Raw genomic sequence first — 16,513 nt, forward strand, 5'->3', positions numbered from 1 at the left:
CGCACGTTACACGGAGCGAAGCGCGCGCCATGTGACTGACGAACGCGGGTCGTCCGCGAGAGCGCGCCTGAAAAAAAATCAGTCTCGTGATGCGGCGGGGATAGAGTCACAAACTGTGTACTCATCAATGTGAGGAGTCCCCCAGTGTTCTGTTATCCCGCACATAGAGATATCATGGCAGTGTAATGCAATTCATCTCCGTTATTGGGCAGCTACAGGTGCCACCAGAGTCTCTGGCTTCAAGAACCTGCTGGGACCTGTAGTTCCACAAGAAGACCAGGAGAGCCCTCAGACCAGAGCTGTAATTATACACACTGCAGCTGCCTGACACCCATTGCTGACAGAGACCTCTAGCGGCAGAAGTGCCTAAGTACTAACGCAACAGAAAACGTTTTTTTTTTCCCCTCTAAGCTTTATTCATTTAACAACAGCTACAAGGATGGTGCCTGGGAGAGGGTGAGGAGCGAGCTGTTTCCGGGGTCTCCGCAGCCCCCAGGCTGGGTTCGCGGACTATAATCAGATGTGTATGTGTGTTCTCTCTGGATTAAGGGCAGCAGCAGGATTCCATGGAGGAAGGAGGTGATGGGCCGGCAGTAGCAAGCAGCAGGCTCCCTCAGGGCCCCGACGCTGCAGCAGGTAGGGGGGTGCACACTGTATCGTAATCCGCGCTGCACAGTAATCATCCACTCGCGGCATTTCTGAGATGCAAAAGTTTTCATCACAGTTTTGTGATTGCGGAAACTAGTTGCTGCTGATCTGTTACCATGTCACACATATCCTCTGTTACCATGTCACACATATCCTCTGTTACCATGTCACACATATCCTCTGTTACCATGTCACACATATCCTCTGTTACCATGTCACACATATCCTCTGTTACCATGTCACACATATCCTCTGTTACCATGTCACACATATCCTCTGTTACCATGTCACACACATCCTCTGTTACCATGTCACACACATCCTCTGTTACCATGTCACACACATCCTCTGTTACCATGTCACACACATCCTCTGTTACCATGTCACACACATCCTCTGTTACCATGTCACACACATCCTCTGTTACCATGTCACACACATCCTCTGTTACCATGTCACACACATCCTCTGTTACCATGTCACACACATCCTCTGTTACCATGTCACACACATCCTCTGTTACCATGTCACACACAGCCTGTGTTACCATGTCACACACAGCCTGTGTTACCATGTCACACACAGCCTGTGTTACCATGTCACACACAGCCTGTGTTACCATGTCACACACAGCCTGTGTTACCATGTCACACACAGCCTGTGTTACCATGTCACACACAGCCTGTGTTACCATGTCACACACAGCCTGTGTTACCACGTCGCACTATAGCCTCCCTTGCCACGTCGCACTATAGCCTCCCTTGCCACGTCGCACTATAGCCTCCCTTGCCACGTCGCACTATAGCCTCCCTTGCCACGTCGCACTATAGCCTCCCTTGCCACGTCGCACTATAGCCTCCCTTGCCACGTCGCACTATAGCCTCCCTTGCCACGTCGCACTATAGCCTCCCTTGCCACGTCGCACTATAGCCTCCCTTGCCACGTCGCACTATAGCCTCCCTTGCCACGTCGCACTATAGCCTCCCTTGCCACGTCGCATGCAACACTACCCTACTAAAGTTTGTCCAAATATGCGCATAAAGAAGAATCATGTAGTGGCAATGCTCAAATACTGATAGCTAAGAGTTTCCCTTGTGAACTATACATACATTTTACACATCTGAATGTATTTATACAATAAAAAATTTTTTAATATATACATAAAACCTAAATCTGGACTGGTATAACTTATTCCGCTAGACTCCCTGATATGGATGGCAACGGCAGGAATATGTGTCAAAGCCTTTGCACCATATTTAAGGCAGTATAAACAACTCTGTTTCATCCACATAAATAATATTTTCCAATGGGGGAATAGTTAATATATGTTACCACTGTCCGTATGCATATGTAGGAGACCCTGAGTTTGGCAGATAAGTCTGCACTATAATGTCCCGGCCCTCCATCTCTTGACATCTGCACCAAAGGGAACTTTTCTTTTTTTTTGTTTGTCCAACTCTGCATCTGGTAATCAAATATCTGCAACATGGTGCATTTTGCAGTTGTTTTGGCCCAAGTTTGTTCTTCAAGAGTGTCTCTCCCAGGTCTGATGTACTTGTAAGTTATTCTTGGTTTGCGGTCACTGTGGTGGCTTTGGTGTGTCTGCGAGGCCAGAGAGGAGGAGACTACAGTAATCAAGGTGAGAGATCAGAAATACATGAATGAGCATTTTGGTGGCACCTGGGAGGAAGAGCCTAATCCAGATGGCCTGCTGAGCGATGAGTGGAATTGGGGATGACACAGAGGTAGCAGACATGGGAGACAGAGGAGAGGGTGTTGTTAACAGTGAAATGATGAGGAGGTGTAAGGACTCTGGGTTGGAGAGGGTTGGTATTGGACATATTTCAGGAATCGCTGAGACATCCAGGAGGAGATGACAAGGCAGTTTCAACCTGAGAGGGAATGGAGGGAAATAAATTAAGGAGCTAAATTTGAGTGTCATCAGTGTATAGATTGCACTAGAAGAATAAGAAGCAATTATTTCCAAGGGAGCTGATGTAGAGGGAGAAGAGAAGGGGTCCAAGAACAACCCTTGGGGGTCATTTATAGAGCAACGTTATACAAAATGGTACTATAACATTTACATAGACATGAGATAATCGGAGCAAAAACCAATGTCTCAAATATCCTACAATCTGGTGAAGGAATATGGACGTTGACAAACTGTGTATTGTAAATCTAATCATGGCGTGACGTTTTGGTAGATCTGGGAAGTGGAGCAAGTTATTATTTGGCCAAGGTACAGCACAAGAGAAATCCCGGAGGTGTGAGTGGGATGAGGTGACAAGACAGAAGGTTGTGTCTTTTACAGAGAATCCTTTTGGGATGTACCTGGAGATTAGGAAAGATGTAGAGAGGCGATTAACACAGTTGGAGGAAATGTGTATTTTGGCTGAGCTGTAAAATTCATAACCGATTGGAGTGAAATCACTCTGTGTAGTGAGACCACAGAGGAGAATACTGTTGCATCAGACTATTCAGGATATGATTTAGAGTATACAGCAACATTTTAGTTGCATCATGATTGAGAAAGAGACGGAAGTGATATTTGTCAGCTGAAGAGAGCTGGCGGCTGTAGATTGTGAATATAAGGAGTAAATGACAGTACAGAGTCAAACATTACTCCTAGTGACACTTAGCAGCAGCATTGTGAACAGGAGAGATGGGCGTGTAAACATGTCTAAAATACTTGTTAGATCGCCCAAAATAAAGACTTTTCATGCATTTCTGCTCGCCACCTTAGAAAGCTACGAGCAGAAATGGCACTCGCGCCCAATCAGAGTAACAAATGAATTGCTCTGTAGTGTTTCAATTACAGGGGGACATGCAAAAAACAATTGAATCCCCCCCTTAGTTTGGCAGCCACATTCCAAACAGGACACTTCGTAAATCCACATAATTAGCCACTTTTCATTCACCTTCTGTATATTAAAGACTACAATTCATCTACCTGCCCCCACTAGATGTCAACATTTGATATTGTATCTATTATTTTATAATAATATGAAATCTTGGGGCCTGTATTTTCCACTTGTGAAACAACAACATTTATAAATCCTAAAAATGGTTGTTAAATGGTACTAAAACTGCAGAATCTCATTGCAGTCTGTTTTGGAAACAAAAAGTTCATAAATGAAATGCAGAAACAGGATTGATTTAATGTGTGAAATCGGATATCACTGTGCTTCTACAAAATTGTTTCAGAAAAGGACATATAATAAACAGTTAGGTCTAGAATTGGATGCTGCAAGGGACCTCTGACGTCACAACCACGTGATCCGCAACCAAAGGGGAGGGGCAAGGATCCGAACGGGGGGGCCAAAAGTGTCCCCTCGTGGGCTCGCTATGCTCGCCACGCTTTGGACAAGGTGGCACGCTGCGCTCGCCACAAAAATATATTTCCCCTATACCCACGTGGATGGTAACACTGGAGCAGTCCGGCGCTGCAAAAGCAGTCACGTGGTTGCAACGTCAGAGTTCCTTTCTCCAACTAGGATCTAGCAGCAACCTCTAATAAACCTGAGCATATATCATAAAATAATATTGAGCAAAACAGGAGCCTTGTTTTTTTTCTTTTTTTAGTGTTTATATAAGGTATTCCCCCTTTGGCATATCTCTTTGGTGTTTTTCACATTTTAATTTCTTAAATTACAGAATAATAATGGAAGTATTATGAAATTTCTACCACTGGTGAACACAAAATGCTCTGTACTATATAAAAACAACTGAAAATGCTTTTCTTTATTACAAAAAAAGAAAACCTACATATATTGATAAAGAACAATCAATGCAAATCTGATAAAATGTTATTCAAAAGCACCAATCCACGGAAGGATATAAGAATACTGGTATGATATTCAGGGTGGAATTCAATTGTGTTTGGGTGCCCGCAGCTCATCGGGAGCTATTCAATTGTTTGTGCCACTCGACACAATTGCCGCAGGTGCCCATGACTTCTCACTGATTTCTGCTTGCATCCTCCTGAGGTGCGAGCAGAAATCCAACCAAAGTAGGTCTTTTGGGCTCCTTAACCTTGCACCTGGCTTTTAGACTATATTAGCCGCTTTATGTAGCTAATCCCCTGTATTTTGGGTGCAACATCCACGATATGTGATGGGCGCTCGCGGTTACTTGCACCCGTCGACACAACAATTGAATGTCGCCTGCCACTTTTAGTTGGGAGCTGTTGGCGCTGTAAACAATTAAATTACCCCCCACTTAGGGTCTTATTTATCAAATAGGCCTGAAAAAAACTATTTTATATCACGAATCACCGTAGCGATATAATACATTTTCCAGGTGTTTTTAGAAAACGAAACCTCCAGGGCCTGAGTGATGCTATAGTCCCTGGTAATACTGGATGGCAGCAGTAAGCAAAGACCGCATTGCCGGCCAGTCAGCGTCTTCTCTGGACATGTGTGATCAGCCGTTGTCGGGTCACACATGCACACTTCACTGTAAGCCTGGTATCGGCCTTCCATTACAATGAACAAATAAATTTAACATTTAGAATAAAGCATTTTTTCGGGTTTACCATGTCTGCTATCGCCATCCTAAGATAGCAATAGCATCCAGTTGGAGGTACTGGTACTGCTGCTTTCCTTGGTAAATAGCTTCCCTATGATTTGCATGATGAAGCTATTACAGGAGGTCCTCTGCAATGGCCACTAACAGCTGCAGGGTTTGAGAAATGGGATCGGTATGAAATATCCCCGGACGCATGTACAGTAAGGCATGCTGAGACCATTCATGTGTGGGGTTACTACTCACTCACAATTTTGCCTAAGAACACAGCCATGAATAAAGAATGGTACCAAAACATCCTCCAAGAGCAACTTCTCCCAACCATCCAAGAACAGTTTGGTGATGAACAATGCCTTTTCCAGCATGATGGAGCACTTTGCCATTTGGCAAAAGTGATAACTAAGTGGCTCGGGGAACAAAACATCGAAATTTTGAGTCCATGGCCAGAAAACTCCCCAGACCTTAATCCAATTGAGAACTTGTGGTCAATCCTCAAGAGGCGGGTGGACAAACAAAAACCCACAAATTCTGACAAACTCCAAGCATTGATTAGGCAAGGATGGGCGGCCATCAGTCAGTATGTGGCCCAGAAGTTGATTGACAGCATGCCAGGGCGAATTGCAGAGGTCTTGAAAAAGAAGGGTCAACACTGCAAATATTGACTCTTTGCATAAACTTAATGTAATTGTCAATAAAAGCCTTTGACACTTATGAAATGCTTGTAATGCTACATCAGTATACCATAGTAACATCTGACAAAAAGATCTAAAAACACTGAAGCCGCAAACTTTGTGAAAACCAATACTTGTGTTATTCTCAGAACTTTCGACATGGCTGTACAGTATTACAGCATAATATAGTGGCATTATATGAATAAATTATCTGTGATCATGTATGTTCAAAAGTTATGGAGAAACATATACAACACTTACATTAGCAATAAGTTTGGGTGGTTAGTGCTATCTGCAATCTATGCAGCATGAAAGTAATGTAAGACGCATGATTAGTGTTTTGTCTAATTATGTTTTCTCTTCTGTGCCATGTTAATATTGTGCAGGGCCGAGTAACGATGCCATTGATGAAGGATTACCAGAAAATTTGCTTTCTCTCGACTCGGATGCTGTAGAGCAGCTGAGTGAGGGGCTAATTTCCCACTACCTACCAAATCTGCAAACTTCAAAGGTCGCCTTACAGGAACTCACGTATGTATAGGAAGGACTATATCATCCTAGTGTAGTATATCCATGTTAGGCCATATAGCTTTCCACATTCTACATAAGCCATATGAGCCTCTGTTTGTGTACTGTATATGATGCTGTGCAATTTATTATCCTGATATTTATACAGATGCAAATATATATTTGATTGAAAAGTAGTGAGACTGTCTCTGTTTTTCTATCCCATAGGTAGATATGGCAACGCTATGCTGGTTATTGTGAAGCTCATCCTGTACATTGATGTATCTGAACCTGCGGTTGGACTGCCGTAGTCGTCTTTGTTTGATTACAGCAAGTGTAAGATCTTCGTACATTTCGTCATGGCTGATTAGGAAGACGTGTCTGTGAGATTACGTCAAAGATGTGTGATTGAATTTTGTGTTTAAACTTGGAAAGAGCGGAAATGAAGCTCATGAAATGTTACAACAAGCATATGGTGGAGAGAAAATTAGCCATTCTGCAGTATTTTGGTGGTGGAAGCACTTCAGAGGTTAATACGCGAGTGACTGACAAAGCATGTTCTGGGATACTATCCACCATAGTTACAGATGTCAACATTGACTAAGCTGCGAAGATGTTGCAAAAATGACAGGTGGCTAATTTTACGCAAACTTTTGGCATCTCATGCAAACTGATTCAGCATATTGAGACAAAGGAACTGAAATTGCATCGTGTGTGTGCCAGGTGGGCACCCAGAAATCTCACAGAAGAACAGATGCGATGATGAGTTGAATTGTGCAAGAGCACCATTCGACTGTCGGAGAGGATACCCGATTTCCTGTGACGTGTGACGAATCGTGGATTCATCATTCTGATCCGGAAACCAAACGACAGTCCAGTGTATGTAAACATTTCCGCTTTTTCCAAGTTTAACACAAAATTCAATCACACATCTCTGACCTAATCTCAGACACTTTTTCCTAATCCGCCATGACGAAATGTACGAAGATCTTCCACTCGCTGCGACCAAACAAAGAAGACTACAGCAGTCCAACCGCAGGTTCAGACACATCGATGTATGAGCTTCACAATAACCAGCATAGCGTCGCCAACGTCTTCCTATGGGACAGGAAAACCGAGGCAGTTTCAATGCTTTTCAATCAGCCCTCGTATGATGTTTTTTGCTTCATTTGAAGTATACTACTGTATGTAAAGAACATTTAGCCATTAGAAACCAATTAGACCAATCATCTTAGATTTTTATGTATGTATTGGCTGTCAAAATATCTAATGGTAAAACCAGTTACAAGGTCAAAAGTAGAAATGATGTAATCACTTGATGGAAAATAAGTCTTAGAATTAGGTTCAGGATGTGAATTAACAGCATGAAGCCTCCTAATGGTTTACAAATTACGTAAATTTTTAGGGCAAACACTCCTACTGCTCCCCAGTAATATCCACGCACATTCCACCACCTTGCTACGTGCAGGCAGTCCTGGTCTCCCCTCCCCTAATTCATTTTCCTTTGAGGATGGATTTTGTAAGACATTTCATGTTATAGTAGAAGGCTTTATATAGCACCTCTATCCATTAGCAGTTTATATATTACATTTGTATGAAGTTTAACAGACTGCTTCATAATTATGATAAACTGTTAATAAATAAATAATTAGTGGGGCTATATACAATTATATTGGCTTTTAGTTATAGGGCACCACCAGGGTCCCGCAGCGCTTTACATACATGATCAGCCATATCATTAAAACCACTGACAGGTAAAGTAAATAACATTATCTTGTTACAATGGCACCTGTATAGGGGTTGAATATAGTAGGCAGCAAGTGAACATTCATTTCTTGAAGTTGATATGTTGGAAGCAGGAAAAATGGGCAAGCGTAAGTGTCTGAGGCACTCTGACAAGGGCCAAATTGTGATGGCTAGACAACTGGGTCAGAGCATTTCTAAAACGGCAGGTCTAGTGGTGTGTACCCGGTATGCAGTGGTTAGCACCTATCAAAGTGGTCCTTGGAAAGACATCCGGTGAAAAGGGTCATGAACGGCCAAAGCTCATTGATGCGCGTGGGGAGTGAAGGCTAGTCCGTCCAGTCCAGTCCAAACGAGCTACTGTAGCACAGATAGCTGAAAAAAGGAATGCTGGCTGTGATAGCAAGGTGTCAGAACATACAGTGCATCGCAGCTAAATCTGTCTAAAATACTTGTTAGGTCGCCCAAAACAGACTTTTTGCGCATTTCTGCTCACCAACTTAGAAGGCTACGAGCATAAATGTCGGCACTCGCTCCCGATCGGAGCAACAAATGAATTTCTCTGTCAGGCTCCCATTACTGAGCGACATGCAAAAAACAATTGAATATCCCCCTCCTTAGTTTGGCAGCCACATTCCATACAGGACACTTCGCTGCAGTCTGCTCAGAGTGCCCATGTTGACCCCTTTCCACCTCCAAAAGCGCCTACAATGGGCACGCTGGACCACACAGTCAGAACTGGACCGTGAAGCAATGGAAGAAGGCGGTCTGGGCTGAGGAATCGTGTTTTCTTTTACATCATGTTAATGGCTGGGTACATGTGCATCGGTTTCCTGGGAAAGAGATGGCACTAGGATGCACTATGGGAAGAAGGCAAGCCGATGGTGGCAGTGAGATGCTTTGGGCAATGTTCTGCTGGGAAACCTTGGGTCCTGTCATTCATGTGGCCTCTCTCAGCAGGATAACGCACCCTGCCACACTGCAAAAATTGTTCAGGAATGGTTTGAGGAACATGACAAAGAGCTCAAGGTGTTTACTTGTCCTCCAAATTCCCCAGATCTCAACCCGAACAAGCATATGTAGGATGTGCTGGAAAAACAAGTCCCCCGACACCCCCCCCCCCTGCAACTTACAGGACTTAAAGGACTTAAAGTATATTGGCTAACGTCTTGGTGCCGGATACCACAGGACACCTCGATAGGTCAGAGCTTTATTGGCAGCACCAAGGCGACCTACGCAGTATTAGGCAGGTGGTAAATGTTATTGCTGATCGGTGTATGTTCATTCACTCAAAAATCTTAGTTTACTTTTTTTATGTGGTAGATGTTTTATTTTTAAATCGCATCAATCCAAAATTAATGAAACACAGAAGTCTCAGTTGCATACATTCCAAATCCACCGCCTTCATAGTGCTAACATAATGTCCAAACTATAAACCATGAAATACTAAAAGTGGATCACATATATTCTTGAACTTGTTTTATTTTATTTTTGTAATTGTCAGGTTAGATTTTTAATGTTCTATATAATTACATGTGATAGATTTTAAAATATTAGGACATATTCTCCTGTACTGTGTGTAGGCTTTGTATCCAGGGAATCCTGCTTTTATTAAACCCTCTATCAGGCTATGCAATCATGAGGAAAGGTAATTTGTTGTTTTATTAACCATTTCCATTGGAAACTGGATGGTCCATCTGGAGATTTCCACTGTTTGGCCAAATGTAATTGTGAACAGAACAAAGCATTACTGCCAACAGAAGAAGATTCAGATAATACTGGCTGTATTGTGAACATGTTTGAGCTGTCTTGTAATTATGACTAATATTTGAGGTAGTTCATGATCCTCTTTGTTTCAGGCACCTAAATCGACCTCCCATTGATTTTTATATTTAGGGAAAGTAGCTACTAGACTATTTGTCAGCCAGCAGATAATGGTTTAGTCTGTTTTATTACAATAATTCACCACCCTGGATGTTTGTACCTTGGGGAATATATTTATTAACTTTCTTTTTTTTAATGCATAACTATTCCTGCGCTGTTTAAAATAAATAAAAAATAGCCCTCTGTGGCAGCCCATATGTTTGTGCCCTTTGGGACCGTCACACACTGGCAGCTGATGACCTCCAGGCATGTCTCACAAACTATAATGTACAAATGGCCAGATGCTCAAACAATTTATAGGTAGCAATATAAGCTGAAAAAAAGAAGGGTTAACTAAAAATGGAAAACAATAAACCCAATATGAATACCTCAGCTACTGCTAATAGCATGATTCTAACTAAACAATGAGAGTACCCCCAGTGGGTCACATATTTTTCCCGGGACTTGCTGGTATCCCAGGTCACCATGATTAATGCTCTTTTAGCTTTATTCAGGGACTTCTTAAATTAATAAATAGTCCTTGCTAAAGAGCTTGAAGTCATTGCATGACCATGTCAAGGCAATTACTGCTAAATACGGAATATAGTCATAATCCCGGCGTGCGGGATGCCGGCACCGGAATCCCGACACCAGTCAGAATCCCAGCACTGGCATCCCGATGGTAAGTATTGGGGATAGGGGAGAGTTAGGGTCAGCCACTAGGGGGGAGGGTTAGGTTTAGGCTGAGGGAGTGGGAGGTTAGGTTTGGGCACTAGGGGGGAGGATTAGGTTTAGGGTGCGGTTAGGATACCTACCGACAAGATGCTAGTGTGAGGATTCTGACCTTGAGATCTTGAGCGCCGGCATCCCATACCCAACAACTGAATCCGAATTACTAGTTGTAAACAGCATTAAAACCGCTCAAACACAGAGACTTAAGGAAAGGTCTTGCAGAATTGTTTTGTGTCCTTTTGGCTACTTAAACCACATTAAAAGTGCGTACTTAAATTGACTAACTTGGTAGACTACTTGGGTCTATTCATCAATACAATGTCTGACAGATTTACTGTCTAAAAAGGTTGTAAAAAAACAACAAAAACTCCAAATAACTAAGATGTTAGCCAATATTTGGTGTGTCTTTCTGTATTCTTTTCATGCTAAGCATTTGGTGGATATTGGGATACACACTGTACTTGCATGTGTAGAAAGAGCAACATAGGGCAGTATTCAATTAGTTTTGCACCCGCAATAAAGTGCCGCCTGACGGACTTTTCGCCTGCATCGCGTCTTTTAGCCACGGAAACTTATCGTGCGCATCCCCGCTATTCGCCGTACTCAATTCCAAAAGACGCCAAAACAGCGACACGTGAAGTCAGAACAGGCGGAAAGTGGTGTCAGAATCGGGGAAAATCAGCCTGAACCCCCCAAAAAAATGCAGAAATATTAGGGATCAATGTAGTAGTGCCCAATTAGTCCTAATTAAACTTTGGGGTACTTAATTTGGTATAATTGCCACTAATTAGTGTCTTTGCACAAGTGGTGAAGAATGGCATAAAGCAGGTTTTTTTGTAGAAAATAAGTCGTCCTGGCAAATTTGGGGTACCTGAAAATGGGTGCAAGCATCTTTTAATGTCGCTAAAGTGAAGTTTTTAAAAAACACACTTGAAGCAAGCACCTGCAATCCCAAAACACCTCGCCCATACTTGCAGACCCCTAAAAAAAAGTCTATTTCGCTAGTTTTTTATGTTTGTACCCCCTCTTTGTACTTTTTCGTTCCCAAATACAAAGTACTTTTTTGGGGTGTCCCTCACTCTTTTCTAGGTGTTGTTTTTTTTTTTTTAACGCAGTTGAACTTTGGGAGCTGTCCCAAGGGTTCTGAGTGTTTTCCCCACCTTTGCACCCCAAAATAAAAAAAGTGAATCATTTTTTTTTTTTTGCGTATTACATTGCATTGATTTTCCGCGTACGCGAAAAGCATGTGGAATTGAATACGGATATAAGTTTCCGACTGGCGCAAAGTCGCAATCGGCGATACTTTTTCGCAAATCTCAGATTTTCGCTTCTAATTGAATACGGCCCATAGTTTTTAATTGTGTTCTAATGGTAACATATGTTTTCTTATAGGCAAAATCAGGTGGTTTTATTAGACACCCTTGACCAGGAAATCTCAAAATTCAAAGAATGTAATTCAGTTCTCGATATCAACACTCTGGTAAGCTATGTGTAACTTCATACATGTGTTTAGTTATCTACACCTGGTAATGGTGAGAGTTCCTACATTTAGTAATGTTTTTTTCAGTCATAGGCTTTGCCCAGCTGGTGTTTTCATGTTGACCATTGTGTAATTCAGTTGGTTTGATATTTTCATGGTGGCAGTGGGTGGCTAATCTCTCTAACAAACACCTCCCCTCCAAGTAATCTTCTCCTACCCCCTGTCTACACTCACTCCTTAACTTCTCCATCCCTTTTGTCAGTAAAAACCCCATAAAAATAACCAAGCATAATGGGCGGTATTCAATAGTTTACGCGGTCCGGATCTCCCGTCTAAACTGACAGGAGATCGCGGGCCGCTATTCAATTATTACTGTTTTTCGTGCTGATCGCGCCCAAAGTGGTCGGGTTTAGCCGCGTAAAGCAGCTACCCCCGACCAAAGTGCAAGGTGCGACTGCGAAAAGTGATGTTTGGGCGTCTAAACAAGTCACTTTTCGCATATTTTAGCTCGCACCCCGCTGGGGCTGCGAGCTGAAATGGAGCGCTGGCAGCTGATCGGGCCTGACAGGAGCAACAATTGAATAGCTCCATCGGACGTGAAGGGGGCTCGAAACAATTGAATTCCGCCCAATAAGGCTTCCTATGGCTCTCGCATCGCCCAGCATATAATAAGGACTTTTTAAACCTGGGCATTATAATTTTTTACAATTTTGTTAATGCAAAATGTGGCACAATTGAGACTAGAATTAGAAAAGCCAAAATGTCAATCCACCTTTTAACCAATTTACAACTTCATTTGACTGTTTTAACCTTAGTGCTGTATTTGTCCAGGTTCCTGTACAGTGGGGCCAGCAGTGTAGCAGTCTTTCTGGCCCCACTGCAGCCTGGCATACAGCAGCGTGTGCTGGACAGGTAAGATGGAGGAGGGATGACGGTCCCGGGCCCCCGCAGGGCCCTTCCAACAAGCCTGGGTAATTAGTACCCGCTCCCTCTTTCCTCTCATCTAAATCTCTCTGCACATTTTAAATCTGCCCCACCCGCAGTGCAGCATGGTTTTACCAAGGTGATCAGTTACTTGCTCTTTTTTTTGCTTTGCTCCCACCTCAGAGTCCTATTTGTCTAAAAATCGCACTTAAACTGGAGCGTTGTTTGTGCTTTTAGTTTTACATGTTTAATTTTGCTGTATTTTAGTTTTCAGAAGCCAAGTATTATCACATCAAGCTAGTGAATATTAGGAAGGAAATGATGCTGCTTCATGAAAAGACATCAAAATTAAAAGTGAGTTTGATTTTGAAATTGAAATACTTAGTTAGAAAGTGTCTCGTGCCCCCCATGATGGCACTGGTTCCTCCAGAACTGAGAGACGGCTTTATTAACAACATTCGTTTAGCGCACATAATGGCTGCTGCCAGCATGCACATGATACACTTTAAATGGTTGTGGTACGGAGTGTGGGACTATCTGCTGCTGATCATTTGCTTTTCTTGTATGCAGAAGCGGGCACTGAAGCTACAGCAAAAAAAGCAGGAGGACAATCTGAAACGAGAACAGCAACGAGAGCGCGAGCTGGAAAGAGAGAAACAGTTAACAGCTAAACCAGCTAAAAGGACATAACGTGTAGAGGGCATCTCAGCCAGTTCTTACACTGCACCAGTTACCAGAACCTAATCTAATCAAGGAAAATATCATCTGATAGTTGGAAACAAGCACAGTGTACTGACTTCCTTATATACTTATGTTGCATTTAAAGATCAATAGTTAAGTATTTTAGATTTTGTTTTTTTTTGTGTTTTAATTTATTTTAACATGCTAATTTCATGCTTATACTGTTTGCACTGACTAGAGTACAAATTCAAAGTGCACTCCAAAATTGCATTACTACTGAAGTGTCTTCTGACCGAACATATTGTCCCATAGGTACAAAGGGAGTATAAACTATTGCACTGGAGGTTGCATATGACACTTGTTTGCTGTGTTTAAGGAGCCATAGATTACCTTTCCATTATCCATGATAGCTCGCAGAGAACTTAGAATTATGTTGCCAGTGACATGGCCTGAGGCCAGCGGTACAGTGCACAAAATCCCCCATAACACACAGCTGCAACCTCTGCAGTAATGCCCCAGGGACACACATTTTTCTCAAACAACAGTAGCAGGCACTATTATCTCCATTAGGTTATAGCAGGAACCTGCACTTAATATGTTGCTAGACTCATGCCCCTCCATGCAAGATTTAATTTGATGATCATCTCTCAATAGATTGTAATCTTGAAACCTTGGCAAAATATTGACATTGCACTAGTTATAATTGTTATCAATATCGCTTCTGAGCACCTATAACACTGCGCTTCCTTATAAGTCAGATTTTGGGCCAGTGCACATTGGTGGTTGTTGTTTTTTTTTTTCCTTTTTATATTATTCTTTTTCCCCCTCCCTAGAATAGCATTCTTATGAGTGAGTGTAAGAACAACACATGGACTGTTTTCTTCTAAAGGGAGGGAGATATAATAGTATATCTATCATTAGTATTATTTTTATTCATCATACATAGAGAAAACGCAGTCTGCTTTAATATGCATTTTATTTTTCTGGAAAGACAATGCCAGTGTGCACATACCCTTAGCAGTCATCTAGGTGGCTATGGATATTGTTGGTTATGGACAGCTCCACCATCTATGGTCAATGGTTTTGAATCATCAGGTAGAAACGTTCAATGGTTCTTTAGTGTGCATGTGCAGAAGGAGCAAACCACAGCTGTGATTCACCATTGGGCTCAGACAATGATATTTTACCATCAGTGACTGGCCATCGATGCTGATACCACTGATGGTTGGAAAACAATTGATGACCAACCCTAGCTATGGAACAATCCATTTTATTATCTGTTTATTACTTTAAAGATTACTTAGCCTAAAATAAAAGTTGCTTTATAGCAAAAAATCTTTGTGTTTATGCAAGCCAAACTTTCTCCATGTACGTTCATCAACAGAAAGCAACTTCAGAGTCTAAAATTGGTGTTGGGACAATATTATAGGTAGTGTTCTTATGTGCTCAGGTTGAACCTACAGCAAACAGATGCAATTTCATTTTGTAAACGACACAAAAAATGTAATTGCATTGCTCACCCAGGGCTTGGCTGTGAGATACATGCTATGTCAATATGAGAGCTGTAAGCACTGCTCATGCGTGGCGATTGTTACCGCACCAAGACGCAGAACGAATATAAACCTATGTAGTGTGGTTTTTACTGGTCATTCCTATGAGGATAACGGGGGTGGCTAATCAGACACGGGCATGTTGCTGACAGTGGCTGTTCCTGAAGACGCACAACCACTCGCACAGGGCGCCATCTTCAGATGGAAACTCTGCACCTGCCATAGGGCTGATGCAAGTTTCGAAGGTGCACCAATCGGATTTCCACAGGTACAAGACGCTGCAAGTAGGCGTCTTTTAAAGAAATCGGCCGCAGTATTGGCATAAGACGCAGCCACGTCTGTGTGCAACTCTGAATAAGCCCTCCGTACTATATTACTCAATTCCTTTTAATGTGAAGGTTTGTCAGAGAACAGAACTTTTCCAGTTTATGTTTGTGAGTGTTATGTGGGCAATGTAGTCGATAATCAGACTGATCAGCCAATCCGATTATCTCATAGTGTGTAATGCTAGGTGCACACCTCAACAACCCGAAGCAGTACACTGGGCCGATTATCATCTGCGTGTCCGATGATTGGATTGTTGAGGTGTTTACCTAGCATTACATCTACACTTTTATTTAAACGTATTTTTATTTAGGATGAAGCAAACACAAAACATTAATTTGAGTCATACAATTTCCGATACAAAAATATGGTAATATACAACAAATGACATAGCAAAGTATTCACATAAGTGAAGGGTATAAAAATCTCATAAATAAAAAAAAGTCTGACAAAACAATTATTGCTTTGCAATTATTGAAAGATAAACTAAGGACATTACACTTTTTATTGGTAACACTTCTATTGTAGGTATTTTACAAATATTAAGGAGGTAATTGTTATTTGCTTAAATATGTTTGAAGAAAATTCAAACACTAGTGTTATAAATTTCATCCTATTAAACTTAGGTATAGGAACGTTTTTGCTACTTTACATACAGAATAGTGTGCACCTCCAGAACATTGGCTAGTGTCACACAGGCTGCAAATTTCATCCTATTAAACTTAGGTATAGGAACGTTTTTGCTACTTTACATACAGAATAGTGTGCACCTCCAGAACATTGGCTAGTGTCACACAGGCTGCAAACTGGCAGTGGAAGCAGGTTCAATGCTGCATTTATTTTTACTGCACAATTTTTCTTCTCAT

General features: G+C 42.0%; 1 protein-coding gene across 1 annotated transcript; it reads left to right on the forward strand.

The window, feature by feature from the left end:
- The first annotated feature begins 17 nt into the window (after positions 1-17).
- BLOC1S6 (biogenesis of lysosomal organelles complex 1 subunit 6) lies at positions 18-14,593 on the forward strand. Its single transcript, XM_088472816.1, has 5 exons — positions 18-636; positions 6,230-6,374; positions 12,081-12,168; positions 13,360-13,446; positions 13,663-14,593. The coding sequence occupies exons 1-5, from the start codon at positions 567-569 to the stop codon at positions 13,780-13,782; spliced, it is 510 nt and encodes a 169-aa protein (XP_088328942.1). The 5' UTR covers positions 18-566; the 3' UTR covers positions 13,783-14,593.
- Positions 14,594-16,513: the final 1,920 nt, after the last annotated feature.

This window comes from Taudactylus pleione, unplaced genomic scaffold (genome assembly GCF_031769625.1).
Source record: "Taudactylus pleione unplaced genomic scaffold, aTauple2 ptg000129l, whole genome shotgun sequence".
Taxonomy (NCBI): domain Eukaryota; kingdom Metazoa; phylum Chordata; class Amphibia; order Anura; family Myobatrachidae; genus Taudactylus; species Taudactylus pleione.

Bases quoted from the DNA above. Each gene is read 5' to 3' on its own strand.
- BLOC1S6 (XM_088472816.1), top strand. From the start codon at position 567: ATGGAGGAAGGAGGTGATGGGCCGGCAGTAGCAAGCAGCAGGCTCCCT. The intron at 6,375-12,080 runs GTATGTATAGGA...GTTTTCTTATAG, and splicing joins GTCGCCTTACAGGAACTCAC to GCAAAATCAGGTGGTTTTAT. The intron at 13,447-13,662 runs GTGAGTTTGATT...TCTTGTATGCAG, and splicing joins AAAAGACATCAAAATTAAAA to AAGCGGGCACTGAAGCTACA.